The sequence below is a fragment of the Salvelinus alpinus genome, chromosome 29, assembly GCF_045679555.1.
Source record: "Salvelinus alpinus chromosome 29, SLU_Salpinus.1, whole genome shotgun sequence".
NCBI classification, from domain to species: Eukaryota; Metazoa; Chordata; class Actinopteri; order Salmoniformes; family Salmonidae; genus Salvelinus; species Salvelinus alpinus.
This window is the reverse complement of record NC_092114.1, coordinates 46,776,543-46,788,798: the sequence shown is the minus strand read 5'-3', so window position 1 is coordinate 46,788,798 and position 12,256 is coordinate 46,776,543. Positions and strand designations below refer to the sequence as shown.

At 42.8% G+C, this 12,256-nt stretch overlaps 1 protein-coding gene across 1 annotated transcript; it reads right to left on the bottom strand.

The window, feature by feature from the left end:
• Positions 1-3,109: 3,109 nt before the first annotated feature.
• naxe (NAD(P)HX epimerase) lies at positions 3,110-6,873 on the bottom strand. The gene is made up of 7 exons (XM_071374345.1): positions 6,646-6,873; positions 6,017-6,203; positions 5,823-5,931; positions 5,425-5,535; positions 5,045-5,155; positions 4,686-4,833; positions 3,110-3,798 (listed from the first exon to the last, which is right to left on the bottom strand). Exons 2-7 carry the CDS (start codon positions 6,184-6,186, stop codon positions 3,596-3,598), a joined length of 852 nt encoding a protein of 283 aa, XP_071230446.1. The 5' UTR covers positions 6,187-6,203; positions 6,646-6,873; the 3' UTR covers positions 3,110-3,595.
• Between the last annotated feature and the right edge of the window lie 5,383 nt (positions 6,874-12,256).

Below are 12,256 nucleotides of genomic sequence, written 5' to 3'. Positions count from 1 at the left end.
CTGCTAAACACGTGTATGTGACAAATAATTTGATTTGAATAACTTCCATTTCAAATTTCCACTCGGGCAGCCCTGAGATCCAATAACCGAGCATGCATAAAGCACTTCGCTTGAGACTGTTTTATTTAAGTGCGAATGTATGTAATGCGTTCTAGTGTGCCCAAAGTCGTTTTCCAGTGCGTTGTCTCCATTATTTCTTGATGTGAATCAGTTCTAGCGTATTAATGTTTTATGGAAATAGGGTTGGAAATAGGTGTTTCCATAATGACAATCTAAAGAGCCAAACTACAACTGGTAAAAATGTGTCACAACGTCCACACGTGCTGCTCTCTCTCCTCTCGCTCATGTGACTCGGACAATAACTGTAATGCTCTCTCAGCGCACACAGGCACACCCATCCCCACCACTCACTCAACAACAGCCTACCTCACTGCCTGACAGTCAGCAGCAGGTCACAGTGAAATATATATTTTTAAAGAAATGCAATGTTGGCCACTGTGCAACTTAGAAATAGCCCAAAAACCTGCAACCCGCAGCCAAAACAGTTTCACCCGCGACATTGTTTTCAAAGTAGCCCAATTTGTCGGGAAAACCGCTAACATGGCAATACTGCCTGTAGAAATGTGTCAACATCCACTGAAGTCACTAGCAAGTTTACTAGACGGCTAGTTGATGGCTACAGACCTGCTAGTTTAGCTAACCAAGCCATCAGTCCTAGCTTGCTATTATGAAAATCGAATTCAGCCAGGGGCACAATCGAATCTAATAAATACTCCAAACAGCCTACACGATGCTCAGAGGCATCCGCATGGTCCTAAAGCAGACCTTTGCCTCATTTTGTATCACATTCCAATGATAAAACTGGGGGGGAACAAAAGTTGCGCCCCTGAATTCAACAATACCAATAGTTCAATTCAGCTTTTGTTTCAAAACCTCAAAAAACCTCAAACAAATCATGTAAAAATTTACAATATCCATTGAATTCTACCACGCAAATGTACCGTGAGTTGTAGAGAAATAATAGACGCTTTAGAATGCCCTTCATTAAAAAGGAGTATTCTACAGGACTGTTTTGCTAGCACAGACTGGAATATGTTCTGGGATTCATCCAATGGCATTGAGGAGTATACCACCTCAGTCACCAGCTTCATCAATAAGTGCATCGACGACGTAGTCCCCACAGTGATCGTACGTACATATCCCAACCAGAAGAAATAGATTACAGGCAACATCCGCACCGAGCTAAATGCTAGAGTTGCCGCTTTCAAGGAGCGGGACTCTAATCCGGATGCTTATAAGAAATCCCGCTACGCCCTCAGACGAACCATCAAACAGGCAAAGCGTCAACAAAGGACTAAGATTGAATCCTACTACACCGACTCTGACGCTCGTCAGATGTGGCAGGACTTGCAAACTGTTACGGACTACAAAGGGAAACCTAGCCACGAGCTGTCCAGTGACGCAAACCTAACAGACGGGCTAAATGCCTTTTAATCTCACGTCGAGGCAAGCAACACAGAAGCATGCATGAGAGCACCAGCTGTTCCAGACGACTGTGTGATCATGCTCTCCGTAGCCAATATGAGCAAGACCTTTAAACACGTCACCATTCACAAAGCCAGACAGATTACCAGGACGTGTACTCAGAGCATGCACGTACCAACTGGCAAGTGTCTTCACTGACATTTTCAACCTCTCCCTTACCAAGTCTGTAATACCTACATGTTTCAAGCAGACCACCATAGTCCCTGTGTCCAAGAAAGTGAAGGTAACCTGCCTAAATTACTACAGCCCCATAGCACTCACATCCGTAGCCATGAAGTGCTTTGTAAGGCTGGTCATGGCTCACATCAACACCATCATGCCGGAAATCCTAGACCATCTCCAATTCGCATACCACCCCAACAGATCCACAGATGATGCAATCTCAATCGCACTCCACACTGCCCTTTCCCACCTGGACAAAAGGAACACCTATGTGAGAATGCTGTTCATTGACTACAGCTCAGCGTTCAACACCATAGTGCCCACAAAGCTCATCACTAAGCTAAGGACCATGGGACTAAACACCTCCCTCTGCAACTGGATCTTGGACTTCTTGATGGGCCGCCTCCAGGTGGTAAGGGTAGGCCTCAACACGGGGGCTCCTCAGAGGTATGTACTTAGTCCCTTCCTGTACTTCCTGTTCACCCACGACTGTGTGGCCAAGCACGACTCCAACGCCATCATTAAGTTAGCTGACAACACAATGGTGGTAAGGCCTGATCACCGACAACGATGAGACAGCCTATAGGGAGGTCAGTGACCTGGCAATGTGGTGCCAAGACAACAACCTCTCCCTCAGCGTGAGCAAGACAAAGGAGATGATTGTGGACTACAGGAAAAGGAGTGCCGAACAACAAACTATTATGCCCAGTACATCACTGGGGAAAAGCTTCCTGACATCCAGGACATGTATATACTAAGCGTTGTCAGAGGAAGGCCCCCAAAAAATTGTCAAAAACTCCAGTCATCCAAGTCAATAGACTGTTCTCTTTGCTACTGCACGGCAAGCGGTACCGGAGCACCAAGTCTAGGTCCAAAAGGCTCCTTAACAGCATTCTCTCAACCAGCTTCACCTGGAATTCAAGATGACTGGTACTGTATGCATTGTATAAGAATAATGAAACCATCTACTATTTGTTATATTCAGCACTTCAAAAAGAACAGTTTTAACATTTGAATCTTGTATTTTTTAGTTAAAATTGCATAAATAAATAGTTAGCATTATCTGATGTATTGGTGACTAAACTAAATGTTGTCATAGTAATTAACAGAAAACATAGATTTTGCATGAATGACTCATGGATGAAATGTGTGAAACCCAAATTAATGCACAATAAAATGTTTTGAACATAAGATAGGGGGTATTACAAGTGTTATCAGTTTAAGAGTTAAAATTCACCCCATAACTGAAAATCACACCAATGCGATTAAAAAATATAATCCATCCATCCACTCCCCCTGTTGTATGTCTTATAAATTATGCACAATCATGAAATATACTAAACTTCAAAAGGTATTTATAATAGAATGTGATCGACTATGATAAACTGTCTTCTCAGTTCGATTGGTCTTGCTAGATGTACATTTTATTAAGACATATACCTACAATGTACAATGTTAAGTGATAATAATGACAAAAAAATAATAATTTAAGATTGACCATTTATAATATCAAACTTAACATTTTTTATATTTAAATAACAGACTGCAATTATAGCTGTCCATCCAAACTCTTAGAAGAATGCCAAAACATTTCAATCAAACTGCAACTGCAAAAGACCCATTAATTTAGATAACCTTTTGTGCAAACAGTACATAAAAAATCTCATCCAATTCCTGACATTGGATCCACTGACGTTGATAACCTCTCAAACCCCAAGTGTACTTACACAGCCTTTCGCCTATACAGCTGACACCAGTGGTGTAGCGGAGGGTAAATGCACATACATGGGAGCATTACTTTACTCACTGCGAACAGCATTTACCCACCAATCTTCTTTCTTTCTTTACATGTGTATATACACATACATATATATATTACTGGTTGGCACTACTGCAGCTGGTACACACAGTCAGTATTGGGGTACGGAGGAAGGTTGAGCTGGTACTTCTTCTCCATGGCAGGAGGCACAAAACGTCCCCCCAGATAGTGGTAGCGTCCACAGAAGTGTTTTGCTGACTTCTTAGGGGCAGTCAGGGAGATTAGCATGTCTGGCTGGAGTCCATCTGTGCTGCCCTGCTCCACATCCCAACCTGAAGAGGACATGTACAGTATGGGAGAATATCTCCATCCCAATAGAAACATTTTGGCCGAACTAATAGACTTAAGGCACACTATATTGAACCTCTGGATTCAACAAATAACGTTCCTGATGGTTTCTGAACAAGACTGCCCAAAATGTGGTTTTTAAATCAAGGCATTTTCTTATAAGCTTTTTTTTGTTTTTGATAACGTGTTAATAAATCAATTGAAATATCTGGTGGTGACCCACAGAAATGCAGGACTGATTATGGCAAGTCAGTTTATATTTGGCTTGGCTAGCTAGCTTGCTAATATGATTTGACTAGTGCAGCAACACCAGATCAACAGTATTAGCTATTTAGCCCCCTGCCCCAGTTCCTAGAGGGAAGTGGACTGCGGTGTGAGGGGATGCAGAGGCTCACTCCGTTTGTTGCTTTTCTGGACCACTGCTGAGGGTTGGGGGGTCTTACTGCCACTTTTACAGTTGCCAAAGCATCACCCAGGTGGGTGCTACATTTCAGTAGTGGATGATCCAGCCTACCTATGGAGGAGGAGCTGCGACTATCCAAGACGACTAAGTGCCCATTGTGGAGCTCCGTGGCCTGTCTGTCTGAAGGTCTCTGTACCATCTATGCTCCCTCTTCCTAAGACACTACCTTTCTGTACTGCCTATCATCTAAAGACTTTGAAGACCATCACCCAAATACTGCCAGATTTTGCTAAATTGCTTTATTTTGTTTCTAAACCAACTTTGAGATTCTCCTATATAAAATCAATTATTACCTTGTGATTGAGATATAGTAGAGACTGGATATTTTTACTCAACTAGCTAATCAGTGAAAAACATCTATACCTGCCCTCTAGATTCTAGTTTGAAGTGAGTTAAGGGCCCACCCACCTGAGGGGATGTCAATACTAACTATGGGTACAGTGGTCTTCTTCAGCACGTCCAGGATGGAGCCAAAAGGCTCCCGCACTGCACCTTTGAAGCTGAAGCCAAAGATGGCGTCTATCACCAGGTTGTAAGCCTCGTCGACCACCATTGCCTAAGAGGATCATCTCTGTCACTGTCAGAATTAACACAACTGCACAGCATCACATACACACTCCTAGATAAATACATCAACAACCTTTTGTACATCAACACTGACACTCACAGATAAACTTATGTGAGGTAGCAGAGGAGTCAGGACACACACCTAACAACCAAATAGACTTTGTTCTGAGGTTAACACAGGAGCCACAGTTCACTAGTACCTCAGGCATTTCAGTTAGGAAAGGGATGTCCATCTTCTCACACTGAGTGGTCAGACCCTGGAACAACAGTTTGTTTGGCCTCTTTGGGTACAGTATGGTGGGTGCATAACCCTGTAGTCACAGACAAAGCATCAAACACAAAGAATCACAGATTATAGGCATGTTACTTAGCAATGCATACTAATAGGTTATATAAGCCTATTTGATGCCAATTTAAAAGTCACTTACTATTACAGAAAAAGCACAACACAGCATTGATTCCAAAAGCAATAGATGCCTTTAAGAAAAACGTGTTAATTATAACAAGAACCAATTCTCTAATATCTACTGCATGCCTTGATATTTGGAAACATATCAGATGAGAAGGATGAAACACTCACAAAGAGTTTGAGATGTCTGGCACAGACCAGGCCATCTCCTCCATTGTTACCTGGGCCACAAATCACAAGCAAAGAGGGTCTGGCTATGACCAGAGAGCTGGTGGGGTAGGCCTGGAACAGAAGACAAGCAACAGGTGAATAAAAAGGTAGCCTAAAAGCAACACTTAAAGCACATGTCAACCTTAAAACCACTTCAACCAGCCTAAAGTAGGGCCCTCATGACTCCCAATTGTGAAATGTCTAATCTACACTATGCAGAGTCTAAATTGAGTTAAACTTGTGCTTCTGAGATTTTCCAATGCTGAACAGCGCACAGCTGTGGCATTCACCATCTCACAGCACCTTGGGCAGTACCAGTCATTGTAAGAGACACTCCTAGGGGAAATGCCGAGTCTCACCCTGGTGATTGCTGTAGCACAGCTGAGCCCAGCCAGCTCCATCAGCTGGTCCACACTGAAGCCATACTCTGAGAACAACTCCTCGTCAATTTGCTGAGCCTCCTCCTGCCTGAGGATACAGATAAATATATCACACACATGCAGGCATGCATACACACAGACCTGACAGACACACAATCATCCTTATTCTTTACCCAAGGTATTTTATGGACTGGGCCATGGTGGATGCTTGTCCACTGAAGCACTCCTTATATAGACTATTTGTCAGACTGACCAATGGACATGCCCTCCTGTGGGAGAGGACTGTGGTTGCCCTTAATGTCACAAGGAACCCAATCCTAAACAGAGCCCGCAGCCTCAACATCCAGTTGGTTCAAACACCTGGAAGAGGAGGGAACATATTCACATTCAATGAGAGACCCATGTTTGAATGTAATGGACACGGAAGATGACAGGTGAGTAAACAGGTGTTATTGTTATTGCCTGGGTGCCAGTCCGTTTCTGCGCCCTTGCCAACTCCTTATGGAATTGTCATCCAAAAATGTTTGATTTGACAATGGAGTTGGCAGGAGCACAAACAGATCGGGGGCCTGGCTTATGTTATTGTGCTTTGTGCATGTATGTGCTTTAAGCTATGGTTTTCTCAAAATATATAAATAACTTAAATTACCAAGAAAGAGCTCTGCAGTAAAACATCTAAATAACAGTTTAAACAGAACTATGCCTAATACCAAGCAAGCACAACACTGAAAACCTCCAACTTGCCTACTAGTTTGACTTGCTCACATCCAAAGTGATTTGAAAGATGATTAGTAAGACTCACCAAATGCACAATCTTCTAGATTAAAAGGTTGTTAATCTTCAAATATTCAATTGCACAATTTACGAATCAAATGACACAATTTAAATCGCCTTTAAAACCGTGTGTCTGGTGCAGTTTGTTACGCGAATTGCTTGGCATTTACTTCCTGTAGAAACGGAAACCGTTTCTTCTTCTTCTTTTGGGATCATCGCGTTCGCACATTTGTTTGTGCATGCCGCCACCTACTGTGCAGTAATGTGTTCTCAATCACGTTATATTTTGTGATACAAAAATAAAAAGGAAGGAGGAAAGGAAAGGAAAAAATGGCACCACTAACCCTACACCTATATACCACTATTTCATCACCCTACTTTAACTGATCCGACACCAGGCTGATGGCCTGAGAGGACGAGACTCTTTCGTTCAACAGATCTTGTAACTCTTCTGCAGTAAAACCCTTTTACACCCATGTGCCTCTTAGCAGCAGCCACCACAACATCTATTTTCTGGGATTTACATTCCATTTCTGCGGTACAGTTTATAACTAGGAAGCCTACGCCTAATACTCACCCTTGACCCATTATCCTCTAATCTCTTCACTACCTCAGCATATAACACCTTCTGTTCTACTCTGACCCTTTCAACCTCAACCTGTCTCTCTTGCACCAGGCACTTCTGATCCCCAAAAACATGGGCACGCCCACAATTGATACACACACTTTTTTTCCCACCGATACCACACATTCCTTTGCCCCATGCTCACCTGCACACTGCTCACATCTTGGAATCTCCCTCCTACACTGTGATGCAAGATGACCATAAGCTTGGCATCTAAAACACCTTAAGCAGGGTTTCCCAAACTCGATCCTCGGGACCCCATGGGCAAGAACTTTTGGTTTTTGCCCTAGCACTACACAGCTGATTCAAATAATCAACTAATTACCAAGGATATTTATGTAAAAGCGAATAATTATGTGAATATGTATTTTCAGATGCAAGTGGAAAGGCATAAACCCTCATTTTTTGTAGCAATTATTGTACATGTAATTCTAAATTATTAAAATAAAAACACATAATAGAAGAAACCATGTGTCAGAATTTTCCTTTTATATGACCACCTTATGTCCTTGTAGCTATTTTCCATATTAATTTTGATTATTTGATTATTTCTTTTTTTCCCTATGAATGAAAAGAACAGATAATATTTTAACTGAGACAAACATTATGACTCTGTGGAGGCAGAAGCACATATAAAACACAGTGTATCCAGTCATCCAGGTACAAATCAAATTATATTCGTCACATACACATATTTAGCAGATGTTATTGTGGGTGTAGCGAAATGCTTGTGTTCCTAGCTCCAACAGTGCAGCAGTATCTAACAATTCCCAACAATACACAAAAATCTAAAGTAAAATAATGGAATTAAGAAATATACAGTACCAGTCAAAAGTTTGGACAAACTTGATGACAGCTTTTCACACTCTTGGCATTCTCCCAACCAGCTTCATGAGGAATGTTTTACAGTCTTGAAGAAGGAGTTCCCAAATATGCTGAGCACTTGTTGGCTGCTTTTCCTTCACTCTGCGGTCCAACTCATCCCAAACCATCTCAATTGGGTTGAGGTCGGGTGATTGTGGAGGACAGTTCATCTGATGCAGCATTCCATCACTCTCCTTCTTGGTCAAATAGCCCTTACACAGCATGGAGGTGTGTTAGGTCATTGTCCTGTTGAAAAACAAATGATAGTCCCACTAAGAGCAAACCAGATGGGATGGTGTATCGCTGCAGAATGCTGTGGTAGCCATGCTGGTTAAGTGTGCCTTGAATTCTAAATAAAGCACAGATAGTGTCACTAGCAAAGCACCCCCACACCATCACACCTCCACCTCCTTTTTTCACGGTGGGAACCACACATGCGGAGATCATCCGTTCACCTCCTCTTCGTCTCACAAAGACACAGCAGTTGGAACCAAAAATCTCAAAGGACAGATTTCCACCGGTCTAAAGTCCATTGCTCGCGTTTCTTGGCCCAAGCAAGTCTCTTCTTCTAATCGGTGTCCTTTAGTAGTGGTTTCTTTATATAAATTCAACCATGAAAACCTGATTCACGCAGTCTCCTCTGAACAGTTGATGTTGAGATGTGTCTATTACTTGAACTCTGTGAAGCGTTTATTTGGGCTGCAGTATCTGAGGCTGGTAACTCTAATGAACTTATCCTCTGCAGCAGAGGTAACTCTGGGTCTTCCTTTCCTGTGGTGGTCCTCATGAGAGCCAGTTTCATCATAGCACTTGGTTTTTGTGACTGCACTTTCAAAGTTCTTCACATTTTCCTGATTTATTCTTGTCTTAAAGTAATGATGGACTATCGTTTCTCTTTTCTTATTTGAGCTGTTCTTGACATAATAATATTATGGACTTGGTTTTTTACCAAATACCAAATCTTCTGTATACCACCGCTATCTTGTCACAACACAACTGATTGGCCTAATGCGTATTAAGTAGGAAAGAAATTCCACAAATTAACTTTTAACAAGGCACACCTGTTAATTTAAATGCATTCCAGATGACTACTTCATGAAGCTGGTTGAGAGAATGCCAAGAGTGTGCAAAGCTGTCATCAAGGCAAAGAGTGGCTACTTTAAAGAATCTCAAATATAAAATATATTTAGATTTGTTTTTGGTTATTTGATTTGTTTTTTGTTATTACAAGATTCCATATGTGTTATTTTATAGTTTTGATGTTTTCAATATTAATCTACAATGTAGAAAATAGTACAAATAAAGGAAAACCTTTGAGTATGTGTCCAAACTTTTGACTGGTACTGTATAAATATTAGATAGGGCAATGTTAAAAATACAGTCAAATAGATAATAAATAATAAAGCAGTATGTACACATTATTAAAGTGACTAGTGTTCCATTACTAAAGTGGCCAGTGATTGCAAGTCTATGTACATATATAGGGCAGCAGCCTCTATGGATGTCGGCTCGTGATGGTTATTTAACAGTCTGATGGTCTTGAGATAGAAGCTGTTTTTCAGTCTCTCAATCCTAGCTTTGATGCACCTATACTGACCTCACCTTTTGGATGATAGTGGGGTGAACAGGCCGTGGCTTGGGTGGTTGATGTCTTTGATGATCTTTTTGGCCTTCCTGTGACATCGGGTGCTGTAGGTGTCCAGGAGGGCAGGTAGTTTACCCCCGCTGATGCGTTGGGCACACCACACCATCCTCTGGAGAGCCCTGCCGTTGCCGGTGATACCAGGCGGTGATACAGCCCGACAGGATGCTCTCAATTGTGCATCTGGAAAAGTTTGTGAGGGTTTTAGGGGCCAAGCCAAATTTCTTCAGCCTCCTGAGGTTCAAGAGGGGCCGTTACACCTTCTTCACCACACTGTTTGTGTGGGTGGACCATTTCAGATGGTCAGTGATGTGTACGCCGAGGAACTTGAAGCTTTCCACCTACTCCACTGCTTTCCTGTCGATGTGGATAAAGGAGTGCTCCCACTGCCGTTTCCTGAAGTCCACGATCAGCTCCTTTGTTTTGTTGATGTTGCGGGAGAAGTTATTTTCCTGGCACCACTCTCCCAGGGCCCTCACCTCCTCCTTGTAGGCTGTCTCCTCATTGTTGGTAAGCAGTCCTACTACTGTTGTTTCGTCTGCAAACTTGATGATTGAGTTGGACGCGTGCATGGCCATGCAGTCATGGGTGAACAGGGACTACAGGAGGGGGCTAAGCATGACCCTTGTGGGGCCCCAGTGTTGAGGATCAGCGAATTGGAGGTGTTGTTTCCTACCACCTGGGGGCAGCCCGTTAGGAAGTCCAGGACCCAGCTGCACAGGGTGGTGTTCAGACCCAGGGCCCCAAGCTTAATAGTGAGCTTGGAGGGTACTATGGTGTTGAATGCTGAGCTATAGTCAATGAACAGCATTCTTACATAGGTATTCCTCTTGTCCAAATGGGATAGGGCAGTGCAGTGCGATGGCGATTGCATCGTCTGTGGATCTATTGGGGTGGTAAGCAAATTGAACTGGGTCTAGGGTGTCAGGTAAGGTAGAGGTGATATGATCCTTATCTGGCCTCTCAAAGCACTTCATGATGACAGAAGTGAGTGCTATGGGGCGATAGTCATTTAGTTCAGTTACCTTTGCTTTCTTGGGTACAGGAACAATGGTGGACATCTTGAAGCATGTGGGGACAGCAGACTGGGATAGGGAGAGATTGAATATGTCCGTAAACACTCTAGCCAGCTGGTCTGTGTATGCTCTGAGGATGCGGCTAGGGATGCGAACTGGGCTGGCAGCTCTGCGAGGGTTAACATGCTTAAATGTCTTACTCATGTCAGCCACGAATAAGGAGAGCCCACAGTCCTTGGTAGCGGACCGCATCGGTGGCACTGTGTTATCCTCAAAGCTGCCATCTATCCACGGTTTCTAGTTTGGGTAGGTGTTAGTCACAGTGGATATAACATCTCCTATACATTTCCCGATGAACTCAATAACCTTATCCGTGTATTTGTCAATGTTATTCTCAGAGGCTACCTGGAACATATCTCCATCCGTGTGATCAAAACAATCTTGAAGCATGGATTTCGATTGGTCAGACCAGCGTTGAGTAGACCTTATCACGGGTACTTCCTGTTTGAATTTCGGCCTATAGGAAGGGAGGAGCAAAATGGAGTCGTGATCAGATTTGCCGAAGGGAAGGCGGGGGGAGGGCCTTATAGGCATTTCGAAAAGTTGAGTAGCAGTGGTTCAATGTTTTTTCAGACCGAGTACTACAGTCAACTTGTTGGTAGAATTTTTTTTGTTTTCCTCAAATTTTGCTTTGTTAAAATCCCCAGCTACAATAAATGTGGCCTCAGGATATGTGGTTTCCCGTTTGCATATTGTCCAGTGTAGTTCTTTGCAGGCCGTAGAGGTATCTGCTTGAGGGGGAATATACACGGCTGTGACTATAACCGAAGAGAATTCTCTTGGGAGGTAATATGTCGGCATTTGATTGTGAGGTATTCTAGGTCAGGTGAACAAAAGGACTTGAGTTCCTGTAGGTTATCACAATCACACCATGAGTAGTTAATCATGAAACATACACCCCTGCCTTTCTTCTTCCGAGAGAGTTATTTTTCCTATCTGCACAATGTACTGCGAGAGTATGTTACAATCCCTGATGTTTCTCTGGAAGGAGATCCTCGCCCTGAGCTCGTTTTCTTTATTGTCCAGAGACAGAACATTAGCGAGTAATATACTTGGAAGCAGACTAGAAGTCCACTCCGAATACCTCTTCTCCACCGACAGTGTTTTGGAGCAGCCTCTGAAATAAGTTAAATTGCCTTGGGGGGTACGAACAAAGAATCCAATTCGGGAAAGTCATATTCCTGTTCGTAATGCTGGTTAGTTACCGCTGCTCTGATATCCAAATTTCTTTCCGACTGTACGTAATAACACAAATAATTTTCTGGGCTAATAATGTAAGAAATAACACACACAAAAAAGAAATACTGCAAAGTTGCTTAGGACTTAGAAGCAGAGCTGCCATATCTGTCAGCGCCATCTTCCTTGTACAAACAGCCAATACAATGTGCAGCATTGAATAACAAAACGAGACCACAAGAACAAAGATACACCA